General features: G+C 40.5%; 1 protein-coding gene across 7 annotated transcripts in view; it reads right to left on the bottom strand.

Annotated features, from left to right (window-relative positions):
* Nucleotides 1-1005: 1005 nt before the first annotated feature.
* The window catches only part of RBM39 (RNA binding motif protein 39), a 31649-nt gene continuing 7478 nt past the window's right edge, over nucleotides 1006-25176 (bottom strand). For 3 of the 7 annotated variants that reach the window (XM_075769141.1, XM_075769143.1, XM_075769144.1), the window contains 14 exons: nucleotides 23525-23716; nucleotides 18018-18083; nucleotides 17856-17909; nucleotides 16345-16462; nucleotides 15474-15626; nucleotides 14779-14916; nucleotides 13177-13242; nucleotides 12045-12249; nucleotides 11763-11840; nucleotides 6087-6119; nucleotides 4848-4923; nucleotides 4581-4686; nucleotides 2100-2178; nucleotides 1006-2007 (listed from right to left, as the gene is read on the bottom strand). In XM_075769141.1, coding sequence (XP_075625256.1) covers nucleotides 1907-2007; nucleotides 2100-2178; nucleotides 4581-4686; nucleotides 4848-4923; nucleotides 6087-6119; nucleotides 11763-11840; nucleotides 12045-12249; nucleotides 13177-13242; nucleotides 14779-14916; nucleotides 15474-15626; nucleotides 16345-16462; nucleotides 17856-17909; nucleotides 18018-18083; nucleotides 23525-23716 — 1465 coding nt within the window. In that variant the 3' untranslated portion in view covers nucleotides 1006-1906. Of the gene's footprint in view, nucleotides 2008-2099; nucleotides 2179-4580; nucleotides 4687-4847; nucleotides 4924-6086; nucleotides 6120-9958; nucleotides 10140-11762; nucleotides 11841-12044; nucleotides 12250-13176; nucleotides 13243-14778; nucleotides 14917-15473; nucleotides 15627-16344; nucleotides 16463-17855; nucleotides 17910-18017; nucleotides 18084-23524; nucleotides 23720-25176 lie in introns of those variants that run through there. The other 4 variants (XM_075769140.1, XM_075769146.1, XR_012838072.1 and 1 more) reach the window with 3 other exon arrangements.

A 25176-nucleotide genomic window follows, 5' to 3' on the forward strand; every position in this document is an offset into this window, starting at 1 on the left:
GTTCATTTAGTGCTGCAATCTGCTGTTATTTGCTTTTTGAAACAAGGTTTATCTTTGCTCCTCCTTGGAGGACATTAGAGGACAGGTTAGCAGCACCCACTATACAGCCCTTGCCTAGTACAAGTGGTGGTTCCCCAGTGTTTGAGGAAGAAACACCCATCCACCACAGCCTGCTCTGTTCTCACACAGCTCAGTAACCTCTGAGAGAGAAACTGCCAACAACCACCAAGTTGAGCAACACAGCTGCCCTGGAACAGCTCAAGCTTTACTTCACATGGCACTGGTGCATCAATACCAGCAACTAAAAACATAAGGTCAAGCAAAACGAGAAAGCAGATTTGCTTGGCTTCCTTCAGCTGTGACAGGTGTCCCAGGACACCCTCCTGCTGTACATTCCTGGCTCCTCCCTGTGCTGCCTTCCCCATCCAGTCCCATTTCCTCCCATGTTGCTGGACCATCGCTTGCCACACTGCAGCTACCACCAGCCAGAACAGCACCTGGAGACCAGGTCACTGCCACACTGGCTGGGAGCACCAGCAGCATCCCCACCCAGCCCGCTGTCACCCGTCGGGGTGGAATGTGCTCTCTACACCTTTGTCAAGTGCAGCAGTTACAGAGGGGAGGGAGGTGGGGACAGGGACCACAAGCAATCCTGGAACAGCTCAAGCTTTACTTCACATGGCACTGGTGCATCAATACCAGGGGCCAGCTTCCCTACAGCCACCAGACTAAAAGCCACCAGAAATTACTCCCACAGTTTGTGGGGGGGGGTGTGGGCAGGGAGACACCCTCTCCAGAACAAGCCCACAGCAGCCCCAGGAAGGGCTGGAGGCCCCAGGCTGTAACATCCACAGCTGCAGCACACAGGACGCTCCCAACAGCAGGACCCCGCTCCCACACCTTCTCCAGTGAAGTGGTGTTCTGAACATCTGTCACTCGCTTCCACTCTCCAGCACGCACCACTGACATCTCATTAGGAGAGTGGAGAAATAAAGCTCCATGAAGGCCTTTTTAAGAGAATTTTATTTGAGTGGTTCTTACAAAGATTGTTGCAATATGAAAGTCTTTGTTTGATAGAAATATCAAGCTGTCTTGTCAAACACACTGAAGTAACCCAAAAATATATTTCAGAGCTCACAGAGCTTAAAAAGAGCAAAGATTATATGCAACCAGAACAAAACACGTTTCTGTATTTCCTACCGATTTTCAGACTCGGCTGAAATCCTTCACTGTGCCATGCTGCATACATAGAAACTTATCTGGAAATGCAGAGATCGTTTTGTTTGGAAACTTAGACACACCTCACACAGTATTTACAAAGAAACTTTTACAGATACATTAATCAAAAGTTACCATCAAGAAATAAAACCCTTTAATCCTTCTATTCTTACCAATTATTCAGCACAAAGCAAGCTGAGTGGCTGCCTGGAGTCAGCTTTCAGTAGCCTTCTGAATTTCCCATTTATACAAAACACTAAATACGTCCCTTCATACAGTCTATCTCTGGTATCAACCTTTAGCAGATCACCTACATTTAGTGAAATGTAAAATGTAATTGCTGCATTAAAAGAAAGGCTTGTGAAACATTAAAAATGTCATTATGTCCCATCTGCCTTTTACAGAGAACTTGTTTTCTATGAGCTACTTCTCAGTTCCTACAGATCACCTTAGTAAATGTACAAGAATTACAAGGCAGAACAAGAAGTCAACAGCTTTGTATACAGTGGAAATGCTAGTTAGGGAGAATGAACACACTGCATTTCTGCTTACTTCATTTTATTTTTAAAGGTAGCAGGAAGTGTACACAAAATGACATTAAATCCTTTTCTTTAGTTTTATCTAAATAAAAGATAACTCAATCTTCCTCCAAAAAAATAACTATGTACAAAACTGACTAAATCCATCTTCATCGTCGAACGGGAACCAGTAGTTGGGTCGCAGTCATAGAATCTGGGAAAAGGCTATGGTATGTTGGAAGAGGTACATACGCTGCTGTAATCATTTTACCTAATCGGAACAATTAAAAAAAATAAAAATCAGCATTTGGTGATTTCAGTAACTAACAAATAACTGTAGGTCTCTCGGTGCAATGCACTCACCTGCAAACCACCTCCCATGCAACGCGTTTACAGCTGCAATGGCAGCAGCAATCGAGGGACACTTGACGTACACATTGCCCTGCAACGCAGAAAGTTACAGTCCGTTAGCAGCCCAAGAAACCTCCCCCAGGGCCTCTCCTCAGTACGCTTCCCTGTCACAGCTGCGGCAGAGGCAAACCTGCCTCGCTACGCTCCTGCTGACGTCGTGCAGAGCTAGCGTGAGAGCATGGAGCAGCGGGCAGTGGTTTACTGACATGCGTTACCGTACTGCAACCGCTACCTCAGTACAAAACCTTTCCAAACAGGATTTTGCAAAACAGACCAAACGTGAACTTGATCTGAAATCAAGAACAAATGGATCGCTTGCTTGCGCGAACCCTTCAAAGAGAATATCTAATGGCTCCTGATGACAAAGCACCAGGAGTTTGGCCCCCTCTACTGCCGGCCAGCCATCAAGGTCTGTGAATCACCAACTCTAACCACAACCGCTTAAACAGATCTGCGAGTTCACAGTCTGGCTGTCAAAGGGGTTAACTAAGCACCCCTGTTCCGTTGGGCAGGAAGGATGTCCAGCACTTCAAGATGACTAGTACTGTAAAAATTCTGACATGAACTTCAGCATCTGTCTGTCTGTGCAAGGACAGAGACAAGGGGAAAACCCCAGCGCAGCAGGGAAAAAGCAGCTGAGGATGGGATGAGAGACCAACCTTTTAACTCCACCAGAGATACCTGAAGTTTTCTACCCGCGCATCAAGCGCTAAGCCAGGCTAATCCAGAGGACTGCAATACTCACATTCCACAACTCAAGACATACAGATGCTCACAGTAACATGTATGCATTTTTCTGGCTGCCTGCTTAAAAATAGATTACTACCAGTAATTCTGAACCAGATCAGGTTCTAGCTGAAACAGATTTTACAGGAAAAAAGAGTATGTTAAGAAGCAGTATCCAGCGTTCCCTTTAGCAGCCTTTGCCAGCCTGTACCAACTCTGTCCCTGAGACGTAACTTACTCCTTCTCAGGGGAAAACCTGAGATCCAGGGCTGATGTTTACAGCACTAAGCAATTAACACACATAGTTCTGTTCTTGCTGCGCTACTGTGACAAAATGGATCTCACATAACAAATCACTAACTCATGGTATAGTAGTTGCAGTTTTTTCTTTTAAATCCACTTGCTACCGTGAACCAGATTTGCAGCTTTGTGCAGACCCTGTGTGAGGTACGTTGAGGGCTGGTTTTTTTGTGGGGGTTGGACATGGTGGTATTTTGGGGTTTGTGTGTTGGGTTCCTGGGGTTGTTTGTTTTTTCCCCACTCTGTTGAAGGACACACTGTTTTCCCTAAGATAGTAATAGACTAACATACTGTGGGAAAGGTTTCTACCTCTCATCAGCCCAGTAGTCCAACACAGCAGTGATCTCCGCCATTACAACACGCTAGGAAAGAGTGTACGTGGCTTTATGTACTAGACTGCAGCTCATCTCTAACATCTCAGTAATCCGCGTGAAAGGGTTTCAGGTGACGAGACTCTCCTGTAGAAGCAACCCCATGATGACAGAGGTCTGCGAGTGCCAAGTGCATTGCCAGGAAGGACAAACCCATCTATGCAACACTGACTGGCAGCAGATTTCAGCCTCGCACGACGGAATGAGACACAACAGGATGCCTCCAGGGTCTGACAGTTAGAAATTAATCTGACTGTGAGCGTTTGAAAACTGTACTTCAGTTTGGGCTGTGAGTTCTATATAAAAGGGGTTTAAGAAGGCCAAATCTCTTTACAAACCTTCCAGTTTATACTCTAAGAGCTGAAATACAGGGGAAGAGATAACCAATCTGTGGACTGTGTGAACAAAGTGAAGACAAGAAAAATGTATTAGCCTTTTTAAGACGCAGGCTGAGAGTCCCTCAAACAGGGATTAAGCTGCAATTAAGTCTGCACCAGTTGCCCTTTTTCTTCCCCTCCCTATTACAATGCTAGGTGCTCCCACTGCCCACCGCAAGGCTTCAACACTTCTAGTGAAGAAACTGTTTCCAAGCATGGGATCAGGCACATGTTTAACTGCACATCTGGAGTCTGCTGGAGCAGGGTGTCCTTTGTGCTAAAGCCTGTATTGTGTAGAAATGGGGGAAATGGGAAGTCCCTGGCTTTTGGGAAATGCACAGCTCAAGGGAAAAGCCAAACGCCAGAATCAAAGAGGTCACTACTCTTCAACTCTACTCCTGCAGTAACTCCAGCTGTGTGCATCTGTGAGAGCAGGCTGCAGCACTGGGAAACTGCTCTTGTTCCCGCATTTGAGTTACACACAATGACCCAAAACGGGAGGGAACCACCTACAGACTGCAAAAACTGCAAAGTAACTTCAAGAAATTTAGATTAGGTTTAGGGAAAAAAACCTCAACTCTTGGTAATGCTCCCTCTGTACATTACAAAGTAACAAAACTCCTAAGATCTGCTCAGTGTGTCCTTGGAACCAGACGTACCTGAGCTGAGTTTTTGTCTACATAGATGTGGATAACTCCTCCATGTTTGTTACACTCCTCAATCACATCATCTTTAATTTCTGTATCCCAGCCAGCTTCTTCTTCACTGTAGGGGGTGGAAGAAGAACAGGACAGAGATGGAATTGTTATCACGTGGACAAAATCAACCCAAAACCCCATCCAAAAAACCCTCTGCAACATTCTGATTCCTATCTCAGATTTTAAAGTCATCAACAAATACCTAACAAACAATGATACATCACTTACGTTTGAGGATTAAACATGTTGGAGAGTTGGAAGCACTGTGTTGCAAGTGGTTGTACGGAAGCAGCTGCAGCCAGAACTGTTGTAATGGAAAAAAACCAAAAACAAAACAGTAACAAATCTAAGAACACGATATGCATGGCTCCAATTTAAATGAGGATCTTCTATCTATTCTTTAAAATCCCAACATTCAGCAGTAACAGCAACAGTTCTAACTAAACAGAAAACTAAAGGCAGGAAAGCAAAACTCCTAACTAGACACTATCTATGATAGAGAAATTTTAAATTGATCCATACAGAAAATTGCACAGATGAACTCTAGTTGAAGCTGGAAAGTGAAAAGAACCCTGTACATCAATTTTGGCAGCTTTTCAATTTAAACATTTAAAAGCAGATACACGCATCTAAAAATTCTGCCTGAGTTGTATGCCAGCAGCACTTTCTTTTTTTTCTCCGCACAGAAGCCAAGCAGCAGCTCAGGACAGAGTGGCACCACCCTATCTGACTTCACAGCAAGTGACAGACATCTTTTGAGATTTCTCAAAGTGGATTTTAAGCACCTTGAATTATCCTTCGAAAAACTGTATCTGTAACTTTTGTCCCTTGGAAATGCTTAACATAGGAAATATTTGACATCGAAAATGATAAACATTTTAACTGTAGAACAGATCTATACTCTTTCCCAGTAACTACGAAGTTATTACTTGTCATTCATTGCTGCTCATCACAGTGCATCTTATTAAAGATAGGCACTGTCCTATAGGCTGCCCCTTCCATAGGCTTTAAGCTTCTCTTAATTTAGCTGAAGTAACAGCCACCTTCGCTCTACATATCCAGGCATTAAGGCTTGTGCAGGCAGAGGAAGATGACACCAACCCAGGGACAGGAACCTCAACTTCCTGATTCTCAGATGATCCCTCTAGTCCCTACCTCTGAGGCAGGAAAAGACCCCACGCCCAACCGCATCTAACCCCACAAACAAAATCACAAACCCACGTGTTTTCTAGGATTAACGTATGGCTGGGCAACATTACCGACACTGACTGAGGAAAGGCTACAAAGAAAAGGCAAAGCATTTAACAGACATTCTGCTATTTTCAGTCAATAATCAATACATAGTAGGATTCCTACAGACACTACACAATTTCTCAGGCCCATGGCAAACTCTGGACTAGAAGCACTTCCGTTAGAGACATCTGCAACAAAACCTGCTGGTGACAAGTTATATCAAATGCTATTTACCTTCATTCTGCTGAGATAGTCTCGTTTGCAAATCTAAAGAAAAATACACAGAAGTTAATTAGTATGGTTGCTGGCATTATTGTACCATTACCTGAAGCCAGGTTGTTTAGCTTGTATTTTTGTGGTTAAGAGCTTGTTCAAGTACCTCAACCCACTCTCACTGCTCCTCTCTAGCTGTGAGTAGTTTCATTAATTTCAGCTTCTCAGCTGGAATATTCTGTACTTGATAGAGATTCCATGACCACAAAGGTAAGCATATTTCAAAGAGAAACAATACCTTACAAGGAAAGACACAACCATGCCCTTTAATTCAACATATTGTTTCCACCTTGCCTTTGCTGTGCTTGAACTATTTGTAAGATGTATTTTGTTCCATGAGAAAGTAATTCTAGCAGTTCTTACAGGCATTAGAAGTCTGGAATCTTTATTAACAGAAAGCATTTAAGCACACAGTTATCCAAATGTGACATTCTGAAAGCAGTTATCAAATTTAATTTCAAGCAGAAGGTGGTATTTCACCTGCAATCTTTTCATAGAAATGTCTGACACAAGTTACTTTGACATCAAGTGTTCAGAACATTTAATTTGCCAAGAAAACACTAATTACTTGTTTAATAACATACAGCTTTTCCCATCTGAAGTAATAAAAACAGACAAATGCAGACTACCTAACCATTTCAAGCATATGACTCCAATACTCAGCATCTTTAAACCAACAGAAAAGTTCAGAATGCAAGAAATCTAAGCATAAACCTCCTCATTTATGTTCCAATTTAATTCACATAAACACAAGGAGTTAGAAGACTAAAGTTAACTGTCACCTTAATTAGTTTAGAAAGCAGTGATAGACCTCAAGTAAGCTTCCAAGCTTACTTGGAAATTCCTGAAGGAATCAAGTATCAATATACTTTTCCTGCCTAATAAACCCTCCTGCACAACACTGGGGCACCAACAGGAGCGAGGTTTGTTTGCTCTAAGTATTAGGTGAGTGCCCCGAAGACAAGTCTTCCTCGAGTGCCTTCCCAAGTGACTTCTGCAGAGGAACACATACTGGGAACCATATGGAAAAGTAAGATATGGAAGGAGCAAGCTCTGAAGGCTGAGCTGCAACAAGTGGCTACGTTTAGCACGTTTTCCATCTGGATCTGAACACAAAGAAATCCTCAACTCCACAGAGCGAGAAATACCATAGTGGAGAAGACTCTCTTAGCCTGTATTCTCTGCAGAAACTGCATGGAGTTGGCCAAATCTGTAACTAATTACCTAGTTAATTACTACCTTTTTTCCTAAACAAATGTGTTTAAAAATAATAATAAAGCCCCAAATCTCTGAAATCACTCCAGTTAGAGGAGGACAGAGACTTCTCCCTCTGCAACTCTGACACAACTGCACACGTACATCACGTACAGCTGCACTCACCAGATGTCGGTCAGCCTGGGGCCCTACAGCCCAACGCTCCAGGCCACCCGCACCAACCGTGGCAAGTCTACACAGATCACTGGTTCAAATCCTGCCTAGGGCCCAGAGTCAAATCTGTTCCAAACACAGAAGGTCAGCTAACAGTATCTTGTGGCAACAGGTTTCACAGGTTAATTATCTACCATCTCTGAAACATAACCCCCTGTCCACCGTATCTTTCATCGACTAACTGGATTTTCTTGTTGCCCATGATCGAAGAACGGTCCTCTCCTCACTTCTACATTCACCCAATTTAGAATTTCATTGTCGCTCTTCACTGTCAACTCTTACTCTTCCCTACATGCAGTTTTAAATAGTATGTGGAAACTAGAATTAATACATCTGTCAAGATCAAAGTAACCTTTTCAGCACATTCACCATATATAATCTGTAATAGTGAGTTTAGCATGACTAAGAGGTACGTGCTTAGTACAGAGAAAGCAGAAATACAAAAATATCTATCAAAGCACTTTGTGCCTTAAAACAAAATGAAGTTGCATGTTTATTTTGAAACACAGTTAGCTTTAAATAAACAAAAGCCTGCCAAGTATTCCCCAGTTTTCTAAGTAATTACTTACAACAAAACAGCAGGTCAGAGGGAGGTCCTGGACATTTAACACCTATTCGTCCCTCTCCTGCAGCACACTATCTCAATCTTTTTCATAATTGGATAGCTCCTTCCCAAAAGTAAGGAATGTTTTGTCCCACAAAGCACGAGAAGAATGTTTACAGCCTCATGATCATTTTAAGTTTCAGATTTTTCAGACAGAATTCACTAGAGAACAGAAAGTACACAGCTACAACTGTTTAGCTTCGCTTCTTTTTCCTGCTGAAATTTTCTCTGTGGGAATAACATCCAAAGTTTTACAGGACACCTGAGAACAATTCTTTCGCTTCCCTATTTTAGTTTGAGTCAGCCCATTTTGGACGCAGGTGACCAGAACTGTTCATCATGTTACACCTCAGGTGCTCACGTGTGCTATCTCTATGAACACAGCTGTCCTTTCAAAAATGCATCAGGCTGACAGTTCATATTCACTCACTGATAAACTGGAATATTTAGGTATTTTCCTCCTTGGCCATCTCTCAATGCTAAGCTCCCAGGCTGTATAACTAGAACTTGTTTCAATCCTGAACAGGTGAACAATGCACAATGCCTCAAGAATCCCTTATCGACAGCACCTCTGTATTTCCTCACCTCACTCCTACTCTTGTTGACTGCTGTTATTGTATATGTATTAAACAAGATCAGCCTCTAACCTTCCCAGCTTTCACTTGAAAACAAATCCCTTTCTTTGAGCTAGCTTCTTTACAGATCTTGTACTAAGCGTACTACCCACCTCTCTAGTAAAATACCTTCCAAATGCCAAGTCAGAAGTTCAGAGAGGAGAGTTCTACTACTGCTCTATTGTCTAGGAAAGTTAAGTTTTATCAAAGACTGTTAGTCTTCAAATGCAGTTTCTCTGAAAGTATGCTATACTTTAATAATATTCTCCAGTTTACCTATCTTTAGTATGACCTTTGAAGGATAGAACTGAAGTCAGAGTAACAAGTCTGGAAACCAGCCAGATGATGTTCTTTTCCCTTCAAGTGTAGGTCACTTAGAATTAGATGTCCCAGCATATATTCTATCACAGACTCAAAGTATTTATTGACAATACCAGATATCAGACCTCGTATTTCATGTACCTGTTCCCTAATTTGATGGCAGTTTTCTTACTACTCTGAACTGAGTACATTCAGCTCTTACTTTTAGCTTTGCTTCTACCTTGTGAATAATTTTTTTTTTTAAATCCATATTCCTATCTTATCTTCCTCAAACTCCAGACTTTATGACCAGTGTCCTGACTACAAACTGAGGCAATTAGATTCTTTTGAAACATCTTGGGAGTATTTTTTCACTCAACCTCAGCCCCACTTCCTTTTTGCTCTCTTCTGGAGTTGGTAAATCTTCATCTATGCTTTCATGTCTTTTACCAGGTTTAACTCAATCTGACTGTTGCAGGCAGTTCTCATTCTATTTCCCAAACTAAAAATAATTGTTTATTATCAGTCCTTTTTCCTGTTCTTCACAGGCTCTGTGCTCATTCCCTATTTCTTTTGAGGTAGCTCATCACCCAGTTTGGTGTGGAGCCCATTTCTAACAGGACTGTTTCTTCTTTCTGTGGAATACAGATCCAATATAGCATTAGCAATTTGGAACTGAAGAAACTTTTTACATCCTGCCAGTTCAAACACCCAAGTTGCTTAGACCGGATGACTTCATTGCCTGGTTTCTTCAACCATTGCTTTTGAAATCAGAAGCCTTAGTTACAGACATGTTTTGTTTATCCTTCCATTTAAACTTGAGCAACTCATGATCCCTCAAGTCAATGGTAATTTCTATTCTCATCCATAACATCTTCATTACTTACCAAATTGAGTTTAAAATAGCATCCCCTCTTCATGAGTCAGTGAGTGTTTGATGAAGAAATTTGTCGGATATCACATCCAGGAATATCTGGGCCCCACCATTATTACTAGCAATTCTTCTCCAATCTGTATCAGGGAAGTTAAAGTCTCCCATAATGACATAATTCCTGGTAGTAATTTTCTCTAACAAGAGTAAAGAGATCTTTAATCCATAACCAAATCTCACTTTGGGGATACCTCATGACTCTTACGGTAATAAAAAGCTTTATCTTTTTCCAAAGTTACTTAAGTTGCACATGTCTGCATTATTCCTTTTGTACAATACAAGTGGAATAAACAATGCGACTCCTACCACTTATTTCTACAGTTACTAAACATGCACATTCTTCAAAAACCTGTGTTCAGCCTCATCACGTACTCCTCCACAACCACATTGCGTCATACCGATTCCGTGCTATCCTAACAGTTCAGCTGTGTCAGACATTTTGGCCGCAATCCTGATTTGCGGAGTTTGGATTTCTTTGGCTTGTTTGTTTCAAACATGGAGGTGAGGAAAGGACTGTTATTTTTTAAAAATATTTCTCTCATTTCTCATTGACTACACCTGTTTCCAAGCAAGATTGTCACACCACTATCACCTGCATTAAAGGTGATCTAATTTTAGTTTTGTTTACCTTTCCTTCTCTTTCTGGACTAGATAGGCTTTTTCCTTGCCACTGGGTCTTTTTCATCTTCTTCCTCTCAAATAGGAAAACCCCTTATTCCTCAAACCCACATTTTTCTTTCACTAGCCAGTTCCTTTTCCTTCCAAGGTTGTATCTATAGAAAGACCCTATTATATTATTTTAGCAACTGTCTACAGTTTCATGTGTGTGCTCTTCTCAAAACCGCACCTGAACTTCAGTAACATGATTCAGGTGTATCTTAAGTTTGAATCACTTCTGTCACAAACTCTGCTGGAAGACAAGAAAACCACACCACCTATTCTTTGTTGACTTCCTGACACTTCTCACATGTTCCAGCATCTAGTTATTTGTGACATTCAAGTCTTTTATTCAAGTCTTTTCTACTACTATGCCAGTTTCATGCCCTTCATTCTTGTATTAATAAAAATTAACAAGAAGAAATTCCACTCTGTAAATTGTTCTAGTTTTGAAGCCCTCTTGACCAGTTTGTTGTTTAGGCCAGCTATGAACTAGCAGCAACAATCGTACCCTCAGCCTCATCCCCCCTCACAATGGAAAACAAGGTCACAGTTAACACTTCCAACATACCCACCTGCAGAACACACCAACTACAGCCCATTCCAAGCAAGAGACAAATTCCCTGACATACATACACTGTATAAACCTAACACTGCTCTAGTCTTAGTTGCCATGTCCCCCATAAAGTCCTAATAACCTCCTTGCCTCTAGTACAGCTCTGTTTTTTTCCCCCCGAAGGGTCAATCCCCTTCCAATTATGAGCCTGCCATTTTTAGCAGTCAGCATTTACACTGCAGTAGAACATAAAAGTCCCCATTAGTACAGGGAATAGAATAGTAAAGATAAAGAGACGAAGGCTCGGGATGAATTCAGTGAACTACAATAGATTTGCCAAAAATAACACAAAGTGAATCATGCCCATCAAAGTTGTCACTGTCACTGCTATTTGCTCATGGATCTGCAACATTTTACAGTTTGTAAAACATGCTGTAATACCTATGTTCTCATTTTAAGAGATCACAGAATGTCGTTAAATACTTCTTGTCTCAAAATTATAAAGCATAATGTATTTTTGAAAAATAAACAGGTCACTGTTTCTTACCTGCCACAGCTCCAAATGCCAGAGACCCGCTCATCTGCAGAGCCTGCTGTGCAGCCGGGGGAATCTGCAAACCAGTACCTAGAACAGAATATGAACGTACCTTGTAGCAAGCGCTTTTAACTTGGTTAGGGATGCGGGGACAGAACTATCAGAAATCTTACTCTTGTCAAAAGCTTAAAAATACCATTCCATGCATTCACCATAATATTCCCTGAGGTGTATTAATTCAAATTCTGCAGACTTCTGTATTTTCACACATTTCCTGTTAATCATCACGCATACCTTCTGCAAGTCTTGCCATCAACTGAAGGCGACCAGTTGTTCCCAAGTCAATTCCAGTCCGTTCCAACTCATCACTGTCCAAAAATGAACTAGCGCTGGAAGCATCAGTACGCTCAGTTACATGTCCAACTTTCATCGGCCTACCAGCCAGTTCAAATCCATTGAGTTGTTCCAAGGCCTTTTTGGCACACTCAGAGTCCGAGAACTGTAGATTGGAAAAATAAATTCAGTAATACTGCCTACAGGATTCCGCAACACTTCTACTGTATGTAACATCCACAGTTACGCAGACATGAGAGGCACTAAATTTAAGATAATAGCTACAAGATAACTTAAATGTGCTCCATATTTTCCATTTAAATCGAACACCCATTTTGTTTGGACATTTACTTTCTCCTATTTAGATAAGAATATATTTAAATATATATTATTGTTGAAGCTAGAGCATCTAGACATTGCAATCAACAGAAGTCATGGCTGCAGTTCTCTTTCAACACTTTCCAAGAACAGTCACTTCCTTTGTAACCTTACAACTGCCATGCATTTGCTGGCTATTCCTAACAGATGGTCTACTTTATGCTGTGTAACATCAAATTCAATACAGAAATATTTTGTCAGTGTTAGAACCACCAAATATTAGCTATATCATTGGTTTGGTTTCATGTGTCTCCAAGTGCCAGAGGTCCCAGCAGAGACTTCTTTTTTTCCCCGTGACAAATTGCCAGGTCAGTCAAGAAACATAATTTTGTGAACTTGGCTATCGGAGGATAAAGAGGAAAGATGTTTTTACTGAAAGTTTTAGCCTCTAAAATTTTATTTCCCCTATAAAGCCCAAAATTCAGTCATTTTCAGAGCTCTGTGAAAACACCAGTCTTTACTAGTGTCTTTGCCTGCTGAAGACAGCATTGCTTTACCAGGCACTGACCACAAACTATGCTATTCCATTCTAAACACGTGCTTTGTTCAACCACAATACCCACAGAGAACGGGCAGACACAAAGAAAAAGGCCATTGCTGCGTGTCCTGCAACATGGCATTTCTAAGGTGAGACTTAAGATTGCTGAGGAAGCCATACTACTACACGGGAAGGCTTCATTCAGAAACTAAAGAAATCTGACAACTCGAGTCATACCGTAATAAATCCATATCCTTTTGAACGTCCAGTTTCACTATCCATCATCAGCTGAATGCTTTCAATCTAAAAATAAGAATAAAGCTATTTATTATCAGACATTTTGGAATAAACCACAAGATATCAAAACAAAACCTGAATACAGCCTTGCAAATATACACATATGAATGTGAAACTACTGTTTTATTTGTTTTTACATCAGTTCTTCATTCTTTCCTCAAGTCAAAAATTAGTGTACAGGCAGCTAGATACGTACTCTGATACTAAACCAGAAGCAGGTAAAAACAAGGGTGATGTAACAATTTATCCTTTGAGTCCAGCTACAGGCAGAGGCTTGGTCCTGACAAAGTTCTAGCAGACATCACCAAATCCCAACTGAAACATTACACTCATGGCACCTCATGCGCCTAGAAACTCCATTTTACAAGGCAAGAAAAGCAGTTTGCATGACTTTGACAAGGGGCTTTAAGAAAAAGGTGCGTATTTTAAATAATTACTGGCATATGAGAACTCCTAGGAGTTTACAGTTACTGAATTTAAAACATATTAGTATGTCATCTACGAGCCATAATATAGCAACACCAAAAAGAAAGAACTGAGTTTAAGACTGGAGTATATGGAATCAGGAGAAGGAAAAACCTTCACAGCTCTACATGTAAGCCTCCTAAACCACGTTAATCCTACTGCCAGACCCTGAGAGAAGACAAACAAGAACAGTCATATGAATTCAAATTTAATAAATTGCTGCAATTTTCCAGGCCTTTGCACAACAGAATTAAAGGGATACACAGACTGAATATGAATAAAGCACCTGAAAAGCACTGTTAAGAGTATGTATGAGGTAGGGTTAATACCCAAAGATGGCATGAAAAAACATCAATGGATTTCATTATTTTTTCATTAAGCAGCATATTAAGTATATTATCATCTAATAATGACATATCCATGATACCTTAGTTAGCACAGTAGAGTTAACATTTACTATGACTCCAGTGGAAACGTCAGATTCGATTGGTTCACTTCCCTAAGTCTCTCTACAAAAACATTACCACCGTGCCGCACAACGGAGTGAAATGGGGCCTGTGTCAGAGCTGTACAGGTCACACCGCTAGTTCATGGCAGTAACGTCAGCTAAAACTGAAGCAAAAAACCTCAGATGCAACTACTACATTCGCAGTGAGCAGAACTCAGATCTCCTCCTGTGCTTTATGCTTTAAACTGTGAAACAGGGCCCCGACTCAATCACATGTGGGGAAGGTATTTACTAGCTGCAGAAGCAGGAAATAACGTAGGGATTTTTTGGGTTCTTTTGTTTTGCTTTGTAATTTTAGGTACTCATTAGGCACTCACTGAGCTCTCAGCTTTCCTTCATAAGACCTGCCATTCCAAATCCCTGGACCACATCACAAATCAAGGTTTTCATTTGTTCTCCAACACTAAGTACCTAAAGCCTTGCGGATGCGCAGGCACAGAAGAGCAAGAAAAAGAAACCAGTGTTTTGCACCCGTGAAACTGAATTATTTCCAAAAGCTGAGTGCTCTACAACTAACCAAGGTTTTTCAGATAAACTACCACAACACAATATGCCAAATTAAAGTTTACCCTGCCAAACGGCTCAAAAATTCCTCGAAGCATATCTTCAGTTATGTTGAAGTGTAATGATCCCACATAGAGCCTCATAGGACCAGCACTGCCCTTCTGCAAATTATTTGCCATTGCTGCTGCTCTGTTCTTCTCTGCCTAAGAAAAGGAAAAAAGAAAAGCTCACCTTCTCTAAGAATTTAATAAAAACCCATAACAATCAGTATACATCTACCAGATTAAAACTAGCAGATTCACCAAAAACTACAAGCTATTTTACAATCTGCACCACTGTCCATCAGACTTTAACTTAAAATCTAACAAAAAACCTACAAAATCCAAACCCATGACCAAGTATAAAGCTTCCAAAAGCCTTCAAATTGAACAACTTAAGGCAGAATTCTGGCTTTATCTAGTAAATTAACACTTACATGCTAGAAAACATACATTATATATACTACAATCCTGTAACACTATTTCAGTTTCATTATTAGTACTTTCTAAACATCTGTATTTTCCAAATGCATTTTTATCACTTTGAATTGCTTTTGTTCATGAACTACAGGAAACAAAGGTCCATTGATAATTACCTTAAATAATCGTTCCTGTTAATGTTTTCCAAATTTTCAATAGTAACCAAATTTTCAAACAGTAAGTTTTCCAGCAAGATAAAAGCACCACTCAACAGGAATAAATATGATGTTAGAACTTCTTACCTGTGATGCTTGTACGATGATTGGTACACCCAAGACTCTCTGTCCAGTTAGTCCTATTGCCAGAGGCACTGAACTAACATCAACAAATTCTACATAAGCAATTCCCTTTGAACGCCTGGAATTTCTATCAGAAATCATTCGCACATCACGAACCTGAAAGGCAAGTATAGAAATGCTGTTAGAGATAAAGGAAAAAACCTAAGGCAGTCCATTTCTCAGAAAGGTATTAATAACCAATTATTTACCAAGCCAACAGCTTTGTAATTATGCTGCGAATCTAGACTAGCATAAAGATATATTAACAAGTATATCCCAGAGGCAAGCTAGCATTAAAAGCGGCCATTCAACGGCAAGTGTAGTATGCTACAGGAACAGGGGCAATAGAATACTTGCAGCACTGTAATGCTTCAAGCCAGAACCTTACAGCTGATAAAGTTTTTCAAAATTAAAACTTATTTTTAAATTACACCATAAATGGTAGGCCTATCTGCACAAGACAAACTTCTGAAAAATGAAGTTAGTTGAATCAGAATTGCACTGCCATGTTTTGGATCGCATCACATGCTGAAGAATGAACTCCTGATAAACTACGTTTTCATGTTCAGAGCCTTAAGAATTAGTTGGTCTTTAAGACTGGAGTATATGGAATCAGGAGAAGGAAAAACCTTCACAGCTCTACACGTAAGCCTCCTAAACCACATTAATCCTACTGCCAGACCCTGAGAGAAGACAAACAAGAACAGTCATGTCATTCCCCTTTCACCTGTACAGGAAGTTCCAGATAGCCAGTTGCTTACAATTCTGCTGAATATCCATCCTGTACGAGGACATCTTAAGGAAGTATTCAGAATCATTTTAACCTATTAATTACCTTCCCTACTGTAGAAAAAAATTCTTCCAGGTCTCTTGGTCGAATTCTTGCAGCTAGCTGCATGCAGAATACTGTTCGAGCATCCCTCTCTTCAGGGGTAAGATTATCAATAGGTTCTCTGGAAAGAGGAAAGTTCAGTTAAAAAATAATCTGAATTAAGATAACTCATCTCTGGACCCTGCATGAAACTTTAAATAATCAGTACTTCAAAGTTTGATGGGGGAAAAAATGCATGCCATACTAAAAAAAAAGGCAGGGGGGCAAGAACTGAAGGGAATACCTAATATATTTACTTTAACATGACTAAACGCCCTGTTTCAACCGTAACCATCAAATATGACTGAAAAATTGTATTTCAAGTACGGAAGCCCCAACTAAACAGAGGTGCCATTTTGCTACTGTCCAGAACAGATAATAGTACCACTAAGGAGCTTGCAGTCAAAAAGATCAGATGAAAGGACAGGAAAAGAAAGGAAAGTGAGATTAATTAGCACACACTAGCTGTCAGACAAATAGCACGAACTTTTTTTTGTGGCTTTGCAAACTAAAAACTTACATCTACCCAGTCACTTTGGAGTCACTACAGCCACTGCATAAACAATACTGACATGTGTACAAACAAAATTCCCACTCCTCAATTTATAGTTTCAGCTTGTAAAACCATTTAAAAAAGTATGAATAGTGAATAATTACTCTCATCCTTGCTACTAGAAGCACCTGATTAATTTTATTTCTATACTAATCACTAGCTGCACAACTTTTAAGGTGTTAAAGCTTCGAATCTAAAACAATCTGACTTGTACAGGACAGAATTAGCTTGCTGGATCCTGGATTGAGTTTCCGGTCATGTAATATGTATTTATATTTTTCTAAATATTCAAAAAGTCACTGAGAACACACAAGAAAAATTTAAACTAAATTGTCTCAGTAAGAGTTTGCTAATAATTAATAAACCAAAGCAAGATTATTCTCTCAATTAATGCAGTTAAATTTAATCAATCTCATTAGCAGCTATCTAAATCCAATCCCCTTAAATGAGAAGCCTAAGAACGGATAAGCACCTCCAGGATTTCACAGGTACCGGGCTTCTCTACAAATCAATACATACTGAATAGGAAGAAGAAGCACTTGCACAGTACTTTTCCATTCTGTATTTAAGATTAAGTAAGATTTACCAGAAAAGATAGCTAATTTAAATCACAACAGGAAAAACTGAGAATAGAGACACAGAAAAAGCAAAGCAAGACATGTTTTGCAAACTAACATTATTTGCAGCTGTACACTGTTACTGAGGGGGTAGAAATACTTCAGGACATGGGGAGAAAGCAACACATTCTTAATGCTCTCCTCTCATGGGCTTTCTGAATGAATTCTGGCATTACTTGTGAGTATAAGCTGGAGAGCAAGTAGTCATGCAGTATTTCACCATTACTTTTCCAACTTTGATCGGGGGGAAAAAAACCTCAAAAAAACCAAAAAAACCCCCATGAAACAATTGTAAAAATTCCTACCTAACAGGGCTCTTGTCTTTTCTGAAGGGACTTTTGCTTCTGGAGCGTCGCCTGCTATAAGGAGAGATCAACAAGATTGTAAGAAAAATGTTCAAATGTACCAGTCTGATTTTAAACAAGACCTCTTTACAATGCAATAAAAAGTAGAGAAAACTCAGAAACCTTAATTTGATGCTGTGAGGCAGACCAATCTTCCCTCTGATGGCACTGTTGAATTTTGGACCAGAACTACGGCAAAAGCAGAGACAGACATTACTCACCAGAGTACCTGAATTCAAGACTTCCTGTCTGTACTTATATTCTACTGCAAGTGCTCACCCACCCTTGCACGTGAACTTGTGAACATTTTCCATTAGCAGCACCCATAGCACGCATCAGCTACACACAAATACTCCAAACCATAAGACACAGAATATGCTTCCTGCTCAGTTTCACCTGCATCGCAAAAATCCCAGAATATGCAGGACTCCAAGGAAGAACTGAAGCGTGAGCCAGCCAGACACGGCACATTTATTTGTGCAAAATATTCTGAGCTACAGTTACTGTTGTAATCTTCTTTACTCCACATGCATATTCTACCCACTGATGACTGGAAAGCAGTACCTTAATGGCCTGGAGCTCAGCCTCAGAGTTTTGAGCAAGTAGAGCTGGCAGGACTATTTGTTGAAGTGTAACATTTTCAAACTGAAAGTTTCATGAAATTTAAGATGCAAGTGGAAACCAAAAGTAGCTCCCTGCAGACATCTACAAGGGACACATTCACTAATGTTGTCTCAGCTCTAGCCACTGAAGTGCTACAAATATGTAAACGCAGCTTCCTTTAAGTAAAGTTCTTAATGGACATCAAAACACAGAACCAGTTAAGCCAGCACTTAACCTTATTTAGACATGTCACCACAGAAGGAATCCAATCTCTTGGCTGAATCTAATTTTAGCTCTCCAGGCTTCACAGAGGCTGTCAGAACAAATGGCAATCTGCCCATCACTTCCATGTTAAGGACAGTCCTCTTCCTAGTTATTGTGGCCCAGGGTAACAGACTGTGACATGAATAGCAAGATTCACCCTATCACGTTCTCCCTGAACTTGATCTCCTTGTAGAGACAGGGCAAAGAACACCACCTGTTAACATTCTTCCTGTATATCCACTGCTGCGCAGACTGAATGCTAGAGGGCTTGTCTTTCCATCTGCACAGAACTGATTCTCTCTGCTGTGGCTATAAATTGACATGAAAACACCCTGAACGACATGGCAGTCTAAAGACATTAAGTAGTCTTCCACTAAATCCATTTAGCCAACCAATTTGTCTGATAAATATTATCTTGCTACACAGTGGAGCAGTAATGCTTGTAGTTAAACTCAGCATCCACAACAAGGAGGAGGATGCCCATTTTTAAACATGTCATGACACAGGTGGAAGTAGTGGGCCAAGATCCAAAACCATGCCGGCCAGGTTAAAGCAAGGGAAATATGGCCCTGTATAACACTGGAAAAAGAAGAAAAAACACCATTTAGAAACTACTTATGAAGAGAAAATACATAAAAGCCAGGCACATGTCAAAATGAGATCACCATTGATCAAAACCAGACTTTTTTTTCCCTAGGATAAATTACTCACTTCCTACTCAAGTTCAGACAAATGACTGCTGAGAGTGTCCATTCAGGTTCTCCAATGTCTATGACACATACTGCCAAAAGCTGCATCTGGAAACACTGGTACTAATTCCAGAGGCTGGCTTCTTATCAGAGGTGGGATTACCGTGCATCTTCACACTTCCTGATGTAGAACATGGTGTTCTCAAACTCAATCCAAATGCACAAAGACGAACCCATTATAGTGACTCCACAATATTAACATGCAGATCAACTAAATGATGGCCAATAATCAAGACCATGAGTTTTTAAGGAACCAGTGAAAGAACTGTTTTAAGTGTTTGTCTAAACCTAATGAAAAAAACTGAGAAGATACACAGTAACAGCTTTCAAACAAATGCACAACTTCCAAAGGAGAAAAAAAAACAAAACAAAACACACCCCAAAACAACACAACTACAAAAATCTCTTTTCCATTTTCACTCTTGACAAGTACAAAATATCTTATTTACACAACCACATGGAAGAAACATTAAAATACCCCAGCAAACTGAAGCTGTAACAGACCACTGGAACAGACTGAGCCGAAAAGTGCCTGGGCCAACATGATGGCTCATGTAACCTTCTGAAGACCCTTTTTCAACACTGTTCTGCAGGATGCATTTCTTTGGGTTTTTCCAAGGAAACTTGCCTGTAAAGCTGTAGATGTCGGGAATTTATTCTTTCCTCCTACTGCCTAAGAACTCTGCAATTGTTGCCCAGTTCCTACTATTGTGTATGGGAGCATCAAGTCACAAGCAATTTATCTTTATATCTAGGGGTTACCTTCTTCATAAGCCAAACACACCAAGTCCTGCATATAGCCAAAGCCAGCTAGGCACACATTCTCCTAAACCTACGTGATGCCACATGGCCCAACAACTAGAGTCAGGTCAGAAGACAGCCAGTAAAATACCAGCTTTCACCTGCTCAGTCATATCCAAGATGCCAACCGAAAAGTCTCAGACAAGGCAAGCTTTGGCTAACAAAGTCCAGGAGAATCACAATGAATTTTCAGTCCTCATTTAATAACCCTGTTTTTCCCAGCAGCTTTGCCCAATTTTCTTGATCTAGAACAGTCTAAATGACTTCTACTGTAGGTTAGCAGTAGCTAGGATTTGTCAGACAGATGTCTAAGCAAGAATACTTGGTCAAGTCTTTCTCCTAAGAGACCTAATAATGTAACTGTAAAACACTTAAAGGGACAAGATACACAAGAACAACATTAAAACAACAACTGTGAACACTAAGCACCGCAAGCCTGTCACCCAATTTTAAAAAGTTAAAAAATTTAATCACTATCTCATGCTTAAAGATGATAAATTCAAAGTCCTCAGCTTCTCTGTGGCACACTCTTCTCCTTTTCCTTCAGAATTTCCTATACTAGACTTTCTCGTCTCACTACTGCAGAGATGCTTTCACATCATCATGGCAGCAAAAAATTCTCAGTTTAGAGATATCAGCTTGAAAAGGGGTCTTTATAAAGCAAATGAGAAAGATCACAAGGAGGAGGAAGAATAAAAAAAAAGTAATAAGAAAAATACAGTCACAAAGCATTTTGAACTAGATGTTGCAGTCAGCTACAACACTGCCTGCAGTAACACCAACTCCGAACTGCCTAAACAGCCCCACAAAGTGAGATTCCAGATTCAAATTCTCTAGCCAGCGAGAGCATTCCGGTGGCTACTTTTGAAACGCTGAGCTGATGGCACTGCTACAGAGACCATTTCTTCATACGGAAGCACCATTTTTGGTAGATCCAAAGGAGGCTGGTGATGCAGGAGGCTTCATCTCCAGAACTTGTGTCTCCCTGAAAGTCAGCACCTGTCACACAGCTTTTAAAGGTGAGTGTCTGCACTGGAGAGTCCTGAACAGTAAGTGGAAAAGTTCTTCTCCCTCTTATCTTCTGAAGTCCTTCTCTCTCATGCCTTCTGAGCCAAAACTAGGATTCTGGAACCGTGTTAGCATACGTATCACTTCAACAGCATCATCCATGACCTACAAGTGAATGACAGCCAACTGCCAGCTACGCAACAGTCACTACTAATGCCTCTGGGATGCACGTAATTGCCCCGTACCAGTCTTCCACTAACTATTTTAAATACTAAAATTCTACTTGGTTAAATGAAAGCAACAATTCAGCAACTGAAGCAGAGAACACAACACTGCCAAACCAATAAGCAGAACCTTGTATCCTCAGGGGATACTAGACTATCTTGCCTTTTTGTTCGCTGTCTCTCAATACCAGAGAAATTGCCCGGAACAGCTATGGATGAGTATCAGAACAATGAAAAAGATCCCTTGTAATCATTCACCTTCCTGGCACAATGTATCCTGATGCATTTAGAAAGGTGTGGATTATTGTATTGTCTATACTTTAAACCTCTACTTGAGGAAATTATTTTGGAAGACTGGGAACACTGAAGCTCCCAAATTTCTCCGGGTGAAGAACCTTTTCACCCAGTGACAACAGGAAAAAAACAAAGAACAAAACTCTCCAATGCAGCAGGGACAGATGAAGGACATCCTCTCCACACAGCACCACATCGGAGGTGAGACAACTGGCAGGCTCCACATAGGGAAGGCTGAAGATCTTTATCAAGGCTCCTCTGTTTATGAGGCAGTCTGGAGCCACAGCGGTGGCACTGGCACAACCCAAATAGCTACTGTAATCCTGCAGGTGCCAAAGAGCTATAGAAAGCATGGCAACTGTGCGGAGCTAAAGTCTTCAGAGCTGAAGCCCAGAGCAGCTTTACGGAGGCTCCGACAGGCCTGACATTCCAGACAAAGTAAAAGCAAGGCTGATATGCTCTATGATCCCTGAGTACACAGGACTGATGGAAGCACAGGATGCCACTGCACCTTAACAGAGCCAGGAGTTGCAGTATGTTTTCATTATGAAAATGCCAACATGCAGATGACTTAGTGCAAAATGAGATCCTGAGACCTCAGGTAATTTGTTTGCATTCCAGGAGTACCACAGGGAATGCGTTCCCTGGAGTGGGACCCAGCCACCTAGAAAAACATTCGTGTGCAGAAAACTGTACAAGTCGGCAATTTATCAAAAGGTAAACACTGCCTTCTCAAACACCCTGAGAGAGACTTCTCCATTGTGGATGACATTACATGCCAAATAAAAAAACCCCACCAACATCCTTTTCAAATGCCTGCTTCTGACATGATCCTGCATTCTGAGATTTGACAACAATTGAGATGAGACCCAGACAAAAGCAGACACCAACAGCAGCCTCAGGTAATCAATGAAAGCCAAGCATACAACCCAGTTCTCACTGGTTTTCTGCTTCTTTGAAGGCAAAAAGAGGTGATGGGGAGCAAAGGGGAGGGCAGGAACACAAAGCAGCAGAAACATCGAATAGATACTGATGAAAACATGTTTTTTGAGAAGTGATTTACAACGGTGAGGAACTACCTATAGCAGAAGTTCTATCAAGCCAAAGATCTGAGACGAAACGAAGAATTCTTCCACAGCCTCTAAACAAGTTTGAGAAAAAGCAGGACAAATATGCAATGCACAGGCATTACTAAGACAAGATGCTTCCAGTTTGGATGCATAAACACATGAAGTGTTTACGCAGTAAGTGTTTAAGAGCAGCAACCCAGTAAAAGCCTTTAGTAATACAAGCAAAAGGTTTTTATGCGTCTGTAACCAAACTTACAGACTACTATGCATTTTTTGACAGTTAAACTGTCAGGTTCATACACTGAAGATAGGACATGTAGAAAACTTGCTCATTATTTTAATTTTACGATAAACTTTGCTTTCCAGTCAGTTGTACACATTCTTTCACTTGCTTTTGCATCTTTCTGCATTCAGATAAGAATTAAAAGTAGCAAGAGGAACTGGATATGTTACTGTCCTCCTCTTTTTCACTCCATATTTATTGACACTCTTCAACTTCAACCTCTCACCTTTTTTTGAGATGATTAGTGACCAATTTAGAAAGCAGAGTGTGAAACTTTAAGCTTCCACATCATACACTGAAGCAGCACACATACAACTCCACATAAATAACCTACTAGGGACTTCTATAGCGGCCTCTGAATCTGCGATCTCTACTTCTAGAACGGCTGCGCCTGCGTTCTTTGCTTCTGCTCCGTTTCCTTTCCCGGCTTCTGCTCTTTTTCCTTTCCCGATCTCGGCTCCGCTTGCGTTCCTTACTTCTGCTCCTCTTCCTGTCATGGCTTCGACTTCGGCTCTTGCTCTTTTTTCTCCTGAGAAAGACAGACACAACTTTGGTTACACATACTGTTATTTACACAATGTTATTTACCTCACATTCCACAGTTGCTCTAACCTGATGTCACAGACATTGATAGGAAAAAGCTTCTGCCTGTTGGTATGTATACATTTCTTTTGTTAAATTGCTGGTTTAGCATGACAGCAAACATTGAAAATTTATCATGAGCAACAAAGTGCTCCAAAGCACTTTTTTTTTTAATTTTCTAATCACTAAAGAATGCTTCCAGGAAGAGTAAAAGGACTGAGAAAATATTTCCTGCATTAGATCTAGTACATACTAAATGCAGTACTTCATGACTCTTTCAAACATAATTTAAATATACCATCAAGATGCTAAGAATAAATTATATTTTTACAGCAAAGTAAAGGAAGAGGCAAGTGTGAGGGAAAGGAAGGTTCTTTTCTCTTCATGCTCCCTGCCATCAGTCTTAAAACACTGCCTAAGAGTTTTCCTTCCTACTTGCTACTTTTTTTGAGAAAATCCCCCCCCATCTCCTCTTGGACCATAAAAACTTAGTCTCCTAGTTTTTAAAATATGTAAGTACATATACATAAAATACATGTTAAACAGATGCTCAAGCAATTACTTATGACAGTAATTTACCTCAAACTAAATGGGAATAACCAACTTTGCTCCTAAACTTTTGAAATTCAAAACATCCTTCATTATTGAATTTTTCCTCTCCTCCTTTTAGACCTTCTGATTACATACACTATTTTTTCTTCATAGTGGTCACTCACTTTAAAGCTTTGTAAGTCGCCTCCCCCCTTCCTTTTAAAAGGGTTCATCTCCGTGACTTTCTATAGTCATGCATGAACTAAGACTTCTAGTTAGGTCCAATTACTAAAGTAAAAATCTTTCAGCTACCACATCTTACTGAGTCTCATCACTGCTAGCAGCTTTTGATCTCCAATCCCCACCTAGGAAGACCCATCAAAACTATCTTAGTGTTTCTCTCTCAAGAGAAACATTTTGCAACTTTTTTAAAAAAACTGGAATATTTCATTTTTAATTGATTATTTATCTACAATACCCCATCAGTTTCTTTAATATTTTTCTATGGACATAGAAGCTGCTGCATCAGAACCTGATATTCGGAAGCTTCACAATCTCTGCTAAGAGACACCACCCAGAAATCCAGAACTATCCGCAACATCACTTAACCACACTTCCTACATTAAGGCAGTTTGCCAGTCAGGCAACACATAGTCTTTCTCTCCTAGGATCCAATAGCTCGCCAAGTGAAAACCCTCACAAACTCACTATCGTGATAGCTCTGAAAAATACTACCTGTAGCTCAAACTGGCCAGTACCAGTAACCAATAACTGCAGCCAGTCTTCAGCGAAGACAGCAACTACTCACTGGCAACTGCGAGCTGAACCTCTTTGCACGCAAAGACTCCTAACAGTCAAGATCCATGCTCTGCC

The sequence above is a fragment of the Balearica regulorum genome, chromosome 16, assembly GCF_011004875.1.
Source record: "Balearica regulorum gibbericeps isolate bBalReg1 chromosome 16, bBalReg1.pri, whole genome shotgun sequence".
NCBI classification, from domain to species: Eukaryota; Metazoa; Chordata; class Aves; order Gruiformes; family Gruidae; genus Balearica; species Balearica regulorum.